General features: G+C 35.2%; 1 protein-coding gene across 1 annotated transcript in view; it reads right to left on the bottom strand.

Moving 5' to 3' along the window:
• Positions 1–16,131, bottom strand: part of LOC117116858 (midasin-like) — a 63,069-nt gene that overhangs the window by 10,820 nt on the left and 36,118 nt on the right. The window contains exons 55-78 of the mRNA XM_033260959.1: positions 15,781–16,036; positions 14,784–15,033; positions 14,382–14,596; positions 11,432–11,909; positions 10,661–10,852; positions 9,460–9,795; positions 9,092–9,279; positions 8,444–8,702; positions 7,822–8,104; positions 7,456–7,694; positions 6,962–7,057; positions 6,453–6,547; positions 5,829–6,112; positions 5,342–5,451; positions 5,008–5,112; positions 4,174–4,302; positions 3,272–3,484; positions 2,941–3,037; positions 2,730–2,832; positions 2,385–2,490; positions 2,047–2,162; positions 1,380–1,665; positions 618–709; positions 55–248 (exon numbers count right to left, since the gene is read on the bottom strand). Coding sequence (XP_033116850.1) covers positions 55–248; positions 618–709; positions 1,380–1,665; positions 2,047–2,162; positions 2,385–2,490; positions 2,730–2,832; positions 2,941–3,037; positions 3,272–3,484; positions 4,174–4,302; positions 5,008–5,112; positions 5,342–5,451; positions 5,829–6,112; positions 6,453–6,547; positions 6,962–7,057; positions 7,456–7,694; positions 7,822–8,104; positions 8,444–8,702; positions 9,092–9,279; positions 9,460–9,795; positions 10,661–10,852; positions 11,432–11,909; positions 14,382–14,596; positions 14,784–15,033; positions 15,781–16,036 — 4,722 coding nt within the window. The remainder of the gene's footprint in view (positions 1–54; positions 249–617; positions 710–1,379; positions 1,666–2,046; positions 2,163–2,384; positions 2,491–2,729; positions 2,833–2,940; positions 3,038–3,271; positions 3,485–4,173; positions 4,303–5,007; positions 5,113–5,341; positions 5,452–5,828; positions 6,113–6,452; positions 6,548–6,961; positions 7,058–7,455; positions 7,695–7,821; positions 8,105–8,443; positions 8,703–9,091; positions 9,280–9,459; positions 9,796–10,660; positions 10,853–11,431; positions 11,910–14,381; positions 14,597–14,783; positions 15,034–15,780; positions 16,037–16,131) is intronic.

The following is a 16,131-nucleotide window of genomic DNA, read 5'->3' as shown; positions in this document are numbered from 1 at the left end:
AAGTTGATGAATAGTTTCGAACAAAAAAAAAATATTGATTTAATAGGTACATACTGGAATCCGTGTTAGTAACTGGTTGTAAATCATCCTCAAAGCAGTCAATGGCATTCCTAAGACAAGACAGGGATGAGACCATGGCTGATTTTTCTTGGGTGTAGGGAGTGGCGAAGGCATCTTCCACATTGGACAGCTCCAAAGTTAGAGATTTGATGTTAGATATCGTACTTTGGAACACCTGGACATCACTCCTGAACATAAAAAATAATAAAATAATACATGGCATAATAATAATAATGATTTATAAAGCGCAAACATCAGCCCCAAATTGGTGCTCAAGGTGCAGTGTCTAAAAAAATAACAGTAGTAGAGAACAAACAAGAATCACAGACTCACAACAAAAAAAAAGGAATCAATACACAAATAGTAAGCAGCTTTATGGAATATGTCATTGCCTGTGCTAATCTAGAAAAAAAAATTCAAAGTTAGTCTAAGAGAAGAGGGAAATATTGTTCTCCAAAATGAACATGCCATATATTAGGATTAAGAAGTGTGATGGAATGCAGTTGTGAGTGTCTGATTTAACTACGGCTATGCTGGTTAGCTACAACCATACTCACCATGTTAAAACATATTTCCTGTCTCTCCAATGCAACTTCATAGCAATTGGGTTGATTACTTCTTTCATTGAATCAACTCTCTCCTGACATTGCTGCAATAAAAAATATTTTTTACAGTAAAAATAAATGATGAAAATTGCTCTATATAAGAGGGTTATTTGAGGTGCCAAGCACGGCCGTCTCGAGACAAAGCAACGTAACTGCAACATAACTGACAGTTTTGTCGATTTTAAGATAATATTATTTGGAGTAAATTAAGCACTCCTAAGTTAACTGTGAAAATTTCACTTATCTTCATCTAGTGATTTTCCTTGGTAAAACAATGTAACTGCAAGATTATGAGGCAAAACAACGTATCAACGATGAAGATTCGTTGTTTTGCATTGGGATGGTATACAAAAATTGTTTTGAGCTGATGGAGTTTGGCAGAGCAAAATCAACTGTTTGATGGTGTTTTCATATCAATAAACAATGTATGCACAAGCTATATAGTGTATATGTTTGCCCCAGACATAATAAATTCCAAAATATGTCACACTTGACATGTTTCTGAGAGTAAAAAAATCTGTGAATATTGTCAATTACTTTGCAATAAACCAATGGTTGTAATTAAATTTTTTAAATATAATTGTAATGTCTATATATATATTTTATTGCCAAGTTGTAAACATGCAAACAAGTGAAAATTTAAAGTTGCGTTGATTCGACACGGAACGACCGAGCAATCCGACTCCAGGGTAGGGTCTTTTCCCAGTACGTTACCTTTAAAGATGTCATGACTCTAGCCCAAGTATAATCTCCTTTCTTGGCTCTACTCATTGCTGACAGTTTCTCAACAGGGAATGGTATCAATGTCGACTCCTCATCCCCAGCCATGAGAGGGCAGCACTCCAGCAACATCATTGTTTGAAGAAGAGTTTCTCCAGCTTGGCAAAGCAGGTTTTGTAAGGACAGTAGACGGCTTGAAATGGCTGTCTGGTTCGGCAGGCACGGAATGGGACTAGTCCCTTCTTTAGATTTGATTCTTTGCAGCTGTTCAAATAAATTCCTGCAAATTCAATAAATTTTGCAATGAATTTTTAGACAAATTTTATTAATTTAATTTAATTTAATATATCCTCTTATGTTGTACCTGTACTTCTATTTCAGGTGTGGTCTCACCTTTTCCTTACTCAAGGTAACGTTGTCTCGGCAGTGCATGTTAGTAGAGTCACAGCTTTATCATGTGGTGGAAAGTGCCGGACCTCAGCATACTGCTTTTGTGGATTAACTGCCTCATTTAGACAGATGTTACTTTGATATCAGTGGGTGAGACCATTTAAACTATCTCTTTATTTGTTTTTACATTTTTATTATTATGCTGTTGTAAGGCACCTCATGGTTGTATTACTTGATGATTTAATACAGTTCCCTTCCCAAAGTTATATACCTTAAGTGATCAAAATCCTCAGTAACTTCAGCTATCTCTTGACGTTGTTTAACGACAAGCGAGGAGATGTGTTCCGAGAAACCACGACAGCGTTCAATGTTTCCAATACCAAGCTCCTGTAAATATATATAAAATCGTTGGTTAATTTAAATTCTATATTCTATATAAAAATTTGCAAACATATGCAAATATTGTCTAACTTCCCCTAAACTTACATGGCATTAAAGCATAAATGGTAATTGCTATGACTTAACCAGGCCTGTAAAAAAGTAATTTTTCAGGTTTTTTGTAACCATGGAAATCTGCTTGAAATTTGAAACTATTTAGCATGTTCCTACCTTTGATGGAGTGTCTATAGCACTGAAAAATGTAGCTTTCCTGGCAATAGACCTGTAGAAGTAGTATTCACATCCTTGCCAGAGCCTTACAGTATCCTCACATTCCCTATAATACAAGTAAAACAAGATATTGTAGAATGCTGCCCTCATGTGGTTGGCAAATACTGTCCGTACATGGACAGTAATGCTGCAGACTATAATTCATAACTAAACTATTCGATTTTGCTTGAAATCTCTGTTAAATGCAGTGTGTGTCCTCATAAGAGAAATTCCAATATATTAAACTTTGGATTTATAATTTAAAGAATGAAATACAAGAATTTCAAAATCACATAAACATCTTACTTCTTATCTTTGAGGGCAACACCAAGGTCAACAGCAGACAATTCCATTGCTGCATCTGCCCCCTCCTGCTCTGTTAGGGCTAAGCCTTTACGATATGATAGTCCTGCAAAAAATACAAATGATGGCCGATAGCTTATGTTTGAAAAAAACCTGTTCGTTCAAATGACAACCAGCTTACTTGTATAATAAGTAATAATGTCCATCTATTTACCTGCTCTGGTAAATTCCCTAAAAAGTGTAGCCAAAGCTTTCCTCTTTCTTAAGTTAATGTGTTTAGCTTCTGACTTCTGTTTTTCTTTATCTTCATGCTACAGGGAAAATATAAACAAAAATCCAATCATTTGTATTACTATTTTTCTGTTTTGCATTAGTGTGTTCCTTTCATTCATATATTATAACCATCTTCACCATCATTATAATTTTATTTGCCATTAAACACATCCTCTAAATTATTTTCTTAATTTTCACACAAAGCTAATTGAACATAATTGTACAGCAATACAAGTTTTTTTCAGTGGCCAATGACAAGATTTGGAACAAACCTTGGTGACATCCAATGCCTGGAGATCATGCACAGTGGTAACGACAGTTGCGATGAATCCATCCAGTGATGTTGTCAACCTCGTGAATTGGGATTCATGGAAGATGCGTCTGCACAACTTGGTCATGCGTAGAAAGAGTGATGGCAGCCTGCTCTGCAGGCTTGGCTGTCCATCTGCCTGTGTCTGATCTTCATAAACATGATCAAAATAGACCTGTAGAAAGTAATAGAAATTTTGCCTATGTTTGTAAATGTGTAATAGAGTGGAAATTTTAAAGCAATAAGTTTGAAAGGATGTTACTGCAGTGGTTAAACATCACATGAAAATTCTGGATTAGAAGATACAAATGAGTATGCGGAACCATATTGAATGGAGGGTCCATGCTCGGCTGTGGTCGACCTAGTAAGTAAGTTACGTTAAATGCTTGAATTAAGTGCCGCACCAAACATGGTTTTTTTTTTTTTACGTTAAGCGCCGCTCTCCAAAAAGCGCCGCAGCGCTTAGTTAAAAGTATATATTACCCTGTGTGTAATGAAACACTTTGAGAGACAGGGTTTTAAATACAATGTATTCAGTGTTAAAATGAATAAATAGACAAAAGCATTTCTTTATAAACGTTTATTTACATTGATGTAGGCCTACCGAACTACAGGAATATGTGAAATAGGTAACATGGGAATGGGCATGAAAAGCGCCACGCCAATATTTTGTTATAAACGCCGCTTTCGAATTAGCGCCTCACTGAAGCCTAAAAAAATGTTATAACTGCAGCGGCGCTTATTGAAGCATTTACAGTATATGAAAATTTGCATTAATTACAAATACAAATATCAAGGATTGACCAACCCTGAACTAAACCCTAAAATAGCCAATTAGATTAAGAGTAAAATTTAATGACTTACCTTCATACTTTCAGGCGAGATGTAATTCGTGCGATTTGTCATAGAACATTTTTCAACATCGACTGCTGGCATTTCCTTTGGAATACTTTCGTCAGAAAATGCAGATCTAGCAGGAGTATTTAAGGCTTGCTGAAATGAAAATCATTATATAAATAATAAGAATTCAAGCCAATAAGATCAAAATATAAATTTCTACTACTTGAGAAGTCCAGACAACCACTATGGGAACAACAAATACTTAAATAATGATAGTACATTCTTTCTGATGATAAGTGTTAAAAGAGCTTCTATGCATATATATTCAAAAGTTCTCTACTGGAATTGATGTATTTTATTTATCCCGCTTTACTCCAAGATAGAGATGGTAGGTTATAAAGGAAAATTAATTCCTATTCCCAATGGGATTCACCTGCCATATACATATTCTGAACAAATTAATATTATTATTTAGCTAGGTTTAAACAATGAATAATGAAACCATTTCAAAGATTCAAGATAATTGAGACATACAAAAGTTAACAAAGCAAAATCAAAGTGAAAAGCGACAAGATGATCGTTGCTGAGGATGAAGGGACTGAATTTTATAAGAGAGCACAAAAGATGGACGCTTTAAAGATTTTAGTTACTTGTATTTCAGTACTCTAACTGAAACACAGAATAACTGGATAGACTTTGTAACACAGGAATCTCAATCCCCTGGGAATCGTGCAATAGTTATCTAAGTGTTTAACAAAATGAGCTATGTTACTCTGATAAGTTAAGTTTACAACAGCAATCTTTTATGTATAGTGAAGCTTTAATTTGCATATTCATAAATATGTTTTATAAATTCACCTGGAATTTCTTGCTGAATTTGTGTAGTGTCCTGTGAGTTTTTGCTACAGCTTCCTTCATGGCCCAAAAGTTGATGTCGTTCCACTTTGCAATTTTCACAAAGTCCTAACAAGATACCAAAATAGCAACTTTACAACACCAAGCTACATTGCAAAGTTTAGAGCATGTACTCCCAGAGCACTCCTTTAACACACTTTCTCTTAAAGTTGATTCTCCTAACACCCTCCCTCCCAGAGAGTGCCTCTCTCCAGGCACTCTAAACTCAGGCTTACTATGTTAATATAGCATCATCATTTGGGACACTGAGTAGCAAATGAAGTTTATGTTTCATTACCTTCAGTTCTTTTTCAATTGATTTCTTCTGCTTCTGGACTTCAGTTTGAACAGCTAATAGGAACTGCCGATAGAACTTGTAGACATTCCACAGTACATTCATAATTTCAACTGAAATATAATATTAATAGAACAATAAATTACTAAAATGTAATAAACCAGGACGGATTACAGGGGTCTAAACACCCTAAAATGTTATCAACTAGTATTTTTTTATGACTGTGAAATAATAGCCAAATAAGTTGGACTAAATTTAAACTTTTATTTAAGACCTCTGAAAACATTATTTTATCAAAAACACCCATGTCATGAGGAGATCATACTCCAATGGTGGTGTTGATTCTAAACATCTGAAATTTTTGGTAGAACCCCTTTCCCACCCCCTAACTAAAAATCATTGATTTTCCCCTTTAAACATAGTAAAAGTATCATAATATATTTAATATATTTAATCATCAAATTGCATCTGGATTTACTTAGCAACAAACCTCTATAGTCAGATGATGAATGGTGTACAACCTGGCAGTGAAATGCAAACACCATGCTCAGACGACATTCGAAGTCCCCAATGGTTGCTGCTTCCATGAACTGCTGCAGGGCTTTTACAAGTTCTTGTATCCCAGAAGGCTTTGTCGTTTCCTTTTCAGAAGGTGAAAAGTCATCCAGGTTAGGTGATAGGAATGATTGGATGAGCTGGTAGAGTTGGAACCACCATTTTGCGGACATCTCAGCTGCTCTGTAAGTCACAGTCTCAAGACAGGCTTCCCAAGACCTGCAAATCAAAAAATATTTTATTAAGAATATCAGAAATGATAATTAGTATATTAAAAGGAAATCAACTAATATAATAAACTATGCAAATCAGCCACGATGTCGTTCATGAATAAAATGGAACTGTTTGTCACAGGGCACCTTAAGACATCACCAACGCCCAAAAGCTTTTCATGATTCCCATAAAATTATGTTGTACACCAATTACAAATTGATAAAATATGTATAACATTTTTTTGAAGAAATATTTTTATTTATCAATGAAAAAGATAAGATTAACTGAAACTTAAAAAATATGAATACAAGTTTAAAAATATATGCTGCCCTCAATTTATACATACTTCAATTCCAGTTTACGCCACTGGATTATCATATGAGTCACGCTTTCCAAGTGGTCTTGAAGTGACACAGCTTTGCTAGCATTCCTTTCCCATTCCTAAAAAAAAGTAATTAATAGTGTTACCTAATGCAATCTTCAAGTTTATGTAATAATTACCATTAGTTACCTCAATCCATCAATCGACATTCATTTTCTTTCAATATTCAGAGCACATCTAACAGTTTATTGATTGTGCAGTCGTCTATCTGATTAATATTCGATACCTGGACTTGCATACTGAATGCTAGAATTTACTACATGGTATGTGTATTAGAATACAGTTTATTTAGTTCTTAATATTATATTTTATACTAGAAGTGTAGTTATTAGATTGTATTTGGTGTTCTATACATCAAATACAAAAGATAGATTCTAAAATAAGATGTAGTTTTAACACTCTTAACGAATACTATCTAATTGTATTTTTCCCCTATAACTAAAATTTTGTGTATTTCATTCTTGAGTTCTCACCTGAGCTTTTTCCAAAAGCAGTTCTAACCCAGAAGCAAACTTCATTAAGGATGAGGTTACAGGGAATGAAAGTATACGTTTAATTATCAATGCCATCTGCAATAACAAAAACAATGTTTATTGTGGCACCGAATATTGTGTTATGTAGCATGTAGGGCATTAACATACTCTCACAAGCTATCATGGATTGTCGTTTTTTCTTTTGCCACGTTCTTTTCCTTGTTCTCTATGTTGTCCATGTTCTGCCTCTTCTCTATTCTCACTTTGATTGTCCATGCAATATTGCTGGTCCTTAGTACATGACAAAATCCATTGTCATCTTTTCCGCCTAATCTCTGCGTTGATGTGGAAATAGAAATGGATGGATGGAAGAAGGCAAGAAGCCAGATAGCCATAATGTAGCCTCATCCATATCTTATAACATGTACACTTTACTAAAGGAGATAGACATGTCAGTAATGCTGTAATGTTCAGAATGTAATAATTAAAATTACCTGTTTCAAAATGGGATGATCCGGCCAATCCTTCAAAAGCTCTTTGATGTGTACTGTGAACTTTTCCAAGATCGGTCTACATTGTGCAACCTCCGACACATAGGGGTCATGATATATGTCAAATGGTTTTGTGGTAGGATTTGTTACAAGAACATCAGAGCTTTCAGGGTGAATCTGTGCTAGGACTAGTCCATTTTGCAGCAGGTGAGATCCACAGAGTTGGGCATCTATATTGGAATCTGCAAATGAAATTAAATTATAGAATATTTGATAGTTATTGTATTCAAAAAATCTTAAGAAATGGTTAGCGAAACTGTAGGCTATGGATTGACAGTTTGATTGATTAAGGATTTCATGTTAACTAACCTAGTAAATCCATAGATCCATCATACAGACAGGCTGACAGCTGATAACCCTGACGAAAAACTTCAAAATAATCAACGCTCTCTATAGTACTGCAAGATGCTGTTAGCCAATGGCTGTCTGTTAATTTACTAAACACATCCCGATGAATTGTGGTCAATTGGTACATCTCCAATTGTGACAAGTTACCATGGTTATCATTGTTTGTTGATGACATCTGATCCTTGGATGCTTGTTGCTTTGGTTTACTTTCAAGGGTTGGTTGGATGATAAGATCAGCAAAATCCTATTAGTGGCAACGTATATCTTATTAAGGTAAAACAATATTTTGAAATGTAGATGGTCACAGTACAATCCAAATTTACTTTTGTAATGAAAATTTATAATGTATGTTAATTAGCATGTGTGCTTAAGAATATTAATAATACATTTGCATGTATATTCATATTTTGTGAGGCATATATTATGAATATTAATAATACAATTGCATATATATTCGTAATGTGTAAAGAATGTATTATAAGTCAGCATGTACAAGGACTGAGAACTCGGAATGTTTATTGAACATATAGAAAAGATGACTGTGGGCTATAAATAGATTATGTCATCATGTAAGAAAACCAACCTGATCAAATGATGGAAAAGATTGTTTTATCTCCATCTCCTCCTGTTCTTCGTCGGTTGCTTCCTCACAATGGACTCTGGCTTTGAACCGGAACAGACTCTCCTCCTCTTCTGCAAGTTTTTTTGCTGCCTCTTGAGCATCTTGCCACGAATTGACAAATGTTGAAAAAATGGCTGTCAGTAAGTCCATGATTGAGGGCGACACATAGCTGGACATCATGGTGTGGTTTTGTAGATGGAGGAGAATGATCATCAACAGCCTGAAGTGAAATGTATATAGTTGATATTATTTCAATCTCATCCAACAATGAATGATTCATCTCTTGCATGATAGTGATACTTTATATACCAAATCGCATCATATTGCGAGTCATGAGAAAAACTAACTCTGGTTTGACAGGGGATTTGGACCCAGGCCCATGGAATTATGGCGAGCATCTTAAACACCAGGCCACAAATTATACTTATTGTCAAAATATATTTTTTCAATAAGTCAATAATCTACAGGCACCATTAATATTTGTGAATGATGATAACGATGCTGATGATGATGACATGATGATATTGATGATTGTGATGACAAAAATTATGGTGATGATGATTACATGAAGACAATGACAACAATATTAAGGTGGACATTAGGTGATACCTGTTCTTGTGGTCAATCTGTGGTTCTGCAAGATGCTGTGTATGATTTTCTCTGGCTAGGCCCAGCACTGTCTGCATCGTTGCTTCTTTGCACAGAAAGTCAGCTCTACTTCCGCTGGTTTGGTGCAGACAACTAGGCAAAGGGAAGCATGTCAGACTTTGTATCACATTCTCGAGACATCTAATATCCTAATAAAAAAAAAAACTTATATCATTCACTTCTGCACTTGAAGTAACATGAAAGCATTAGGAAAACTACTTAAAATCATAAATAAATAATCATGAAGTGAAAAAAATTAATCCCACAATGCATCCCACTGTTGTGGGATGCATTCAAAATAATGCAAAGAAAAGAAATATCATATATACCAGTGAAGTGTTGATCATCAGTGATTGTCGTCTGTACAAACGCTCAACAGCTTCCACCATCAACTGCATCCCGTAGATCAAGTGCGAAACGCCTCCCAGGAATGGTTGAATGAGGTCCCTATAGAGGGGGTAACTGTCTTGCAACTTGGAGATGAACTGGTGCTGGGAGTGGAGCCAGGCCCGCCCTCGTCTCAGCAGAGGTGGGACATCAGAGAACTTGTCTGTGGTGTGTGATTCATAGAAGCTCGTCCGTAGATCACAAAACAAGCCCTCTACTGTCTGCTCAGAGCCAATACTGGATTTGTAGTGGTTAATTTCTTGTACCAGGTCATGGAACTGAAAAGAAAAATAAACATCTATAATTTAATAATAGAAAAAACTCTGATGTCTTGCAATTACACAGAAAATTATAAGCTGTGTGTGCGCTAAACTGTGGAGACCTCTAGGTCCCCGGTTCAATTCCCATCGCTGCCTCTCCTTGTGTTTCAGCTAGAGGGCTGAAATACAAGTTACAATAGCGCACCATCTTTTGGATGAGACGTTTAAGCCGTTGGTCCCGTGTGCATTATGGCCCATGTGCTCGTTAAAGAACGCAGTACACTCTTCGGAAAAGAGTAGGGGATTGTCTCCCCGTGTACTGCACAATCACCACCAGAAGGACCCCACTGGAAATATGTTGTCTTCTAGACTTTCGTGGGCTATCCTTGGTGTTTAAATCCAATCCAATTTATGTAAACGAAAAGATGTTTTCCCAAATTTGCTTAACAAAGAAACAGGTATCTTTCTTGAAATGAACCAAAATGACGCAAGTTTATAAAAAAAACACAACACAATTTTTGAAATAGTTTTTAAAGGTTTTTCGAGCAATTTCTACTTTTGGAGATAACAGTTCTTCCAATTCCTGATAACACAAAAAATTTAACTGTAGACATACAAACACTACAAATTATTTCATCATGCTTTAAAACTGCATTTTTCTTAGCATCAAATGTTCATGGGGAGTTCTACAAAAGCCAGTGAGTTTATGAGTTAACCGCAATGAAATATGTTATATAGATAAAAGTGTTTTGTTGTATTTCTATAAAAAATTGTTGGCAAAATAAATGATGTGATATATATACACAAAAACAACAATTACATTAAAAAATGTTAACATAAATTAGCATTAGAATTGAAAGAACTTAATTTTGAATTATCCCACCTGGCACCTTTCCGGTCGAGCAGCTGTGTTTTGAGCTAATTTCTCTATCTGCATTTGGACAGTTGTCAATCGTTTGAGCAGGAATCGCAGTCTTGGAGGATGTTTGTCGATTTTACAATCCTGTAGGGTCTTGCCCGTCAGCAACTGCAGCTGCATACCCCTCACTTGCAACTCCCTTTCAATATCCAGGGCCTAGTAGAAAAAGTGATATTTAGTAAATAATTGCAATTAAGTTTAATTTTTTAACTAAGATCAGTATTTTTGAATGGGTCTCATTACTTGTGCATGAATTAAATTTCGTCTGTGAATGCATACAGACCGGAATATGGCTATTTGCTCCATGATATGTAGTCAATTGCTAGACTAATATCATTAAATTTATTTAATTAATTGTTATACCATATTCTTGAGGATAACCGAACAAGATCGTGTATGAACTGTACGCATCAAACATATTTATAAAACAATGTTCAATGTGTGCCAACAAAAACTGTATACGAGACTGTACAAGAGAAAAAGGGGAAATCCTACAAATTTGGAACTTACATTTGTAAGAAAGAAAAAGGGGAAAAAAGGGGGGGAGGTGATGTATTCCCTTGTAAACCCCATTTAGTTTGTCACTGAAGTAAAACTGTGGTGTTAATAAAAAAAGTTTCAAATAGGTTGACACTTTCACTGCAATCTGTCCTTGGCAGACATGGATAATAATCATGATATCAAAAGGATGCAAGAAAAAACTGAATGTGTAGCTAAAATATATTTGAACTCTACCTCCTTCTTCAAGTGTGCTAACTTGACACACTGCTTCTCCGCTGGATCAACTGGTCCACACGGAGACAGTAGAAGAATTTGCAAACATCCGAGAACCACAAAACCAGAACCATTCCGTAACGTTGTCACTAGGTGTTCTGGCATGTTTACAAAATCCTCCGAACAGTTATCGTCGCTGCTAGAAGAAGACTGGAGTAAAAGTTCAAAGCACTTCAACATCAGTCTAATACATCGTCTTGGTAGTTTTTTTACAATTTTTTGATCAAATTCTATTGCTTGTGTTTCTCCTTCAAAATGGAAGATGTTATAGAAGGATCCTGTAAATAATCTCAAACTACTCTGATCTGCTGAGGTATGAATGGCAGTGATGGCATCCAAGAGTTGATGGTACCTCTCCACAGCTTCCTCTTTTACAAATGAAGACAAAGCTGTCAGAAGATGACACAAGTGTAAGCAGAGAGACTTGTGATCGACAGACCTAAAAAAAAAAAGATTTTGTTAAACATTGCAGCGGTATTAAAAGTATTAGGTACCGTACTCGTGTTGTAAGCTTGTTGATAGTATGGTAATCATATTTTATTAGGATTAATTTTCTATGCACAGAATTTATATGTTCATAATTATGCTTCCATTTTGTGAACAATTTGAATATATTTGAATAAACGCCCCGGGGCATTTATTGTTGGAAAAGAATTTTAAGGAGCATTTATTCGAGGGAGACGGTTTTTTGTGTAAAATGTATATACTTAAATAAACGGCCCTCAATTTCACTGTAACTGTGATCTACAACACATAATTACCGTCAAAATGTATTATTGAACCCAACTAGGTTAAAAAGTTTGGGTAGAACATTAATAGAAATGTGTTGAGAATGATGCTCCAAAATGATGTCATTTAATGATGCCTTCAAATTAATGTCATTTAATGTGGCTTCAAACTGATGTCATTTAATGCGACTTCAAACTGACGTCATTTAATGCGACTTCAAACTGATGTCATTTAATGAGACTTCAAACTGATGTCATTTGACTTCAAACTGATGTCATTTAATGAGACTTCAAACTGACGTCATTTAATGCGACTTCAAACTGATGTCATTTAATGAGACTTCAAACTGATGTCATTTGACTTCAAACTGATGTCATTTAATGAGACTTCAAACTGACGTCATTTAATGAGACTTCAAACTGATGTCATTTAATGCGACTTCAAACTGATGTCATTTAATGAGACTTCAAACTCGTGTCATTTAATGCGACTTCAAACCGACGTGATTTAATGCGACTTCAAACTGACGTCATTTAATGCGACTTCAAACTGATGTCATTTAATGTGGCTTCAAACTGATGTCATTAAATGTGGCTTAAAATTGATGTCATTAATGTGGCATTTTTCATGATTGATGTCATTAAATGTGGTCTTTTCCATAATTGACATTAAATGTGGCTTCATATTGATGTTGGCTTCGAACTGAAGCCAACATTCCTAATAAAAATGAAACGTATATTTTGTATTTGTACAATCCTGCCAATGCTGCTTTCTTTGTAATGATTCAATATCTCTTCATGATGTTTGTACTCACAACCATTTATCTGTTTGCAGGATTAACCAAAATAGATCATAAAATTTAGTGGAATGGTATATACTAGTCTAAGGACATTCAATTTTGAGGTGAAAGGTCAAGGTCACCTAACTAATAAATGGATAATTGTAAAATTAAAAGGTGGTTAATTATTGGGTTGAAAGAGCAAGGGAAGCTCTAGTATTCAAACAGTTGGTTTAGGTGTGTACTGTATTTGCATGTAGAAGAACCCAGTGAAAGCACATGCATGTTTATGAGTAGCTCCCTGTGAATTTGTCATACAAACTTTTTTGTGAAATTGTAAAAACCAAAAAAAAAACCAATCCATGTTTCTGTATACTGTACTTTTTAAAGTAAATTTAAAGGTTGCTAATACTGTATACAACCCCATTCCATGTTTCATGTGATTTAACTTCTTTCTCGTACTTCAGTACCCCAATTATTTGTCACGTTAATTCTTGTTGATAACAAACCATGGTTACATAACATCCTGGATTGTCTGATTAGCTACAATAATCATGCACCTAATTAAGCATATGCATGAGGCACTTTTAGTGCCTACTGTATATAGGTTTAAATAAACATCTGATGCAGCAGAAGCAGTACCAACGCACCAGCTTGTTTAGCACCATGGTTTTGAACTACGGATTCCCTTGGTCACCAGTAATGAGTTATATATTTTAGTATTTCTATATTTCCATGTCTGTTGATTGAATCCATACTCTGCTACTATGTTTGTATTTTGAAGTTTATACTGTACTGCAGCGTGTATAATACATTCCCATTAAGCATTAAAGTACTGTGCATTTTCAACACAAAATGAAATTGTTTCGCATTCGGATTTAAAATTATTTTTTGGTGAGGTATTTACTACTTGTTTCTTACTATCCTATATACTAATGGTAAACATGCCAGTAAATAGTAAGAATAGATTTTTTTATAAAAGTAAAATGAATGTGTATTAATTCTGCCATTTATGTTCCCACCTCTTAGACTTGACATTCTTTCCGAGTTATTATTTTTATTGTCCGTTCGAAAATGAATGTTTTTCTTTTTGAAAAATAGCAAATAGCACATTTTTCATGAGGCTCCAAAATTTGATGAGGGCAGGGAGGTGAAATTTGCTATATAATAGGTGCACTATATGTAGTGCGTGAATTTATGTACATTACATAATCTACATAATATAGTGTAATATAAATTTCATTTAATTATTTTAGTATCAATTAAATTATCTAGTTTTCCACAATGATCACAAGTACACAAATACTAATTTATATTCATTTTTCTATTATGTCCCACTCCTAACAACCTTTGTTTTAATTGTTATTAAGCAGCTAACTGTTGATGTTCGACCCAAAACATCACCTTTGCTCCATTGTATCTGATCCCATTATCCCAGAGCACTGCCACAATATATTTTTTATCTTCATTAGCTGGTCGTTCTTTTCCTTAAACTTCCCCAGAGTAATCGTTGCAATAGATTTGTCGGCCATCTTTGACGTAACTGTTGCATTTCCTTCAGAAACCATTAACTTGAAAAGGCAGTGTGACAGTAAAGGTGAATATAGCAAGCTGTTCCCCTAAAAATGCATTGATAATGGGTCAATTTCAATTATTGCAAACACGTTGCTTAATTTTGACAATGGCAATTGGTTTTAGAGATTATGTCTAAATATTCACCAGGTGAAAATTGTTACACAAGCTTTGTTCAGTTTATTAAAATAATTATATTATAGTGTAATCATGGTATTTTAAATTCTTATTTACATTGAACCATAAACCATGTTCATTCTCTTCATCTTCTGATGTCCAGGACAACCAGAAATCAACTTGCATATTGGCTGCTTGCCAAATGACATCTTGGGTGAATTTTTGATGGGCTTGCAAAATACATGGCCCCAGTTCTGGTTGGTCATGCAACATATCTGACATTTGTCGCAGCAGCATCTGCCGGTTCAGATTCGCTAGGCAAGATCCAGTTGTGAAGGTTAGCAAACTAGAGAGGTCTTCGTCGTAGCTGAATATAAATCAGAGTAATCAAGTTTAAAAACATTTCTATATACACAAATACAAAGATTGATATGAACATGTATTCGAAGGTAGATTCTTTTCAAATTCATTGAACACCATCTACAAGGGAAGTTGAAAAAGCATACAGCTTTGCTTTTACACCTTGAGAAATGCATATAAAACTTCTTGCTCATTTACTTAGTAGAAAATCTAGTGATCCATAGTAGCAAGTAGCAATTCCCTGCCATTAATATTCAGGTCTGCTGCAGTGGAATTTGTTGCAACGACTGGATTCTCTAGGCCGGGAGAAGTGCAATTCTGGGCTGAATTACCATCAGATTTGCACTCCTCAAGACCTAAAGAACTGCTTAGCCAGTTCACTCTATTCCACATCCCTTTCATCCACACTGATTGTTGAGAACGATACTACCATTTAAGATCCATTTGATTTCTTCTAGGTTGACCATAGCTTTGATTCAGAAGGCCAGGTCCAGTGCAATACTGCGGTAGCATGATCAGTATTAGCAACAGACATGGCCTACCGACCCAAAAGCAGATTCACGCCACACTGGATGAGGAGCCTACAAGTGACAGGCCATGAAAAGTGCAATACTTCTTCATATATCAGCATTGGCACCCATCACAGCCTGCAACTAAATAGACAAGTAACAGGAAACCGGCAACTACTGTGCATACATGCATACAGATATTAAGAATATTTATCAACTACATGCATATGAGACAGTGTACTAACTTTTCATCGACACCAGTGACATTTTTCTCCAAGATGCGACAGAGGACATTGTGTTCTGCCATCGCCTTCAAATGTTGTTTCAGTGGAAGTATTTCTACAATTGCTTCCATTCTAGCATTTGCATCATTTTCAGTTGCCTTATTCATTTCAGTTTCCATGCCAATATCTACCGCCACCATGTCCGGCAGTCTTTTGTACAATGAGAAATTAACAAGGTGGGCTTCAAGTTGGTCAATCTCGTCAAGTACATCATCATCTGCAATACAAGGATAAAATATTTAAAACCTTCACATGTAATGCAAATTAGTATTAATTGATCACCCACAGTTCGACCTAACAGGTTAGTTAAAA

Source organism: Anneissia japonica, unplaced genomic scaffold, assembly GCF_011630105.1.
Source record: "Anneissia japonica isolate Jap-2015-1 unplaced genomic scaffold, ASM1163010v1 scaffold1302_len1884557_cov193, whole genome shotgun sequence".
Classification (NCBI taxonomy): domain Eukaryota; kingdom Metazoa; phylum Echinodermata; class Crinoidea; order Comatulida; family Comatulidae; genus Anneissia; species Anneissia japonica.
The sequence above is the reverse complement of the archived record's forward strand: the minus strand, read 5'-3'. Positions and strand labels throughout refer to the sequence as shown.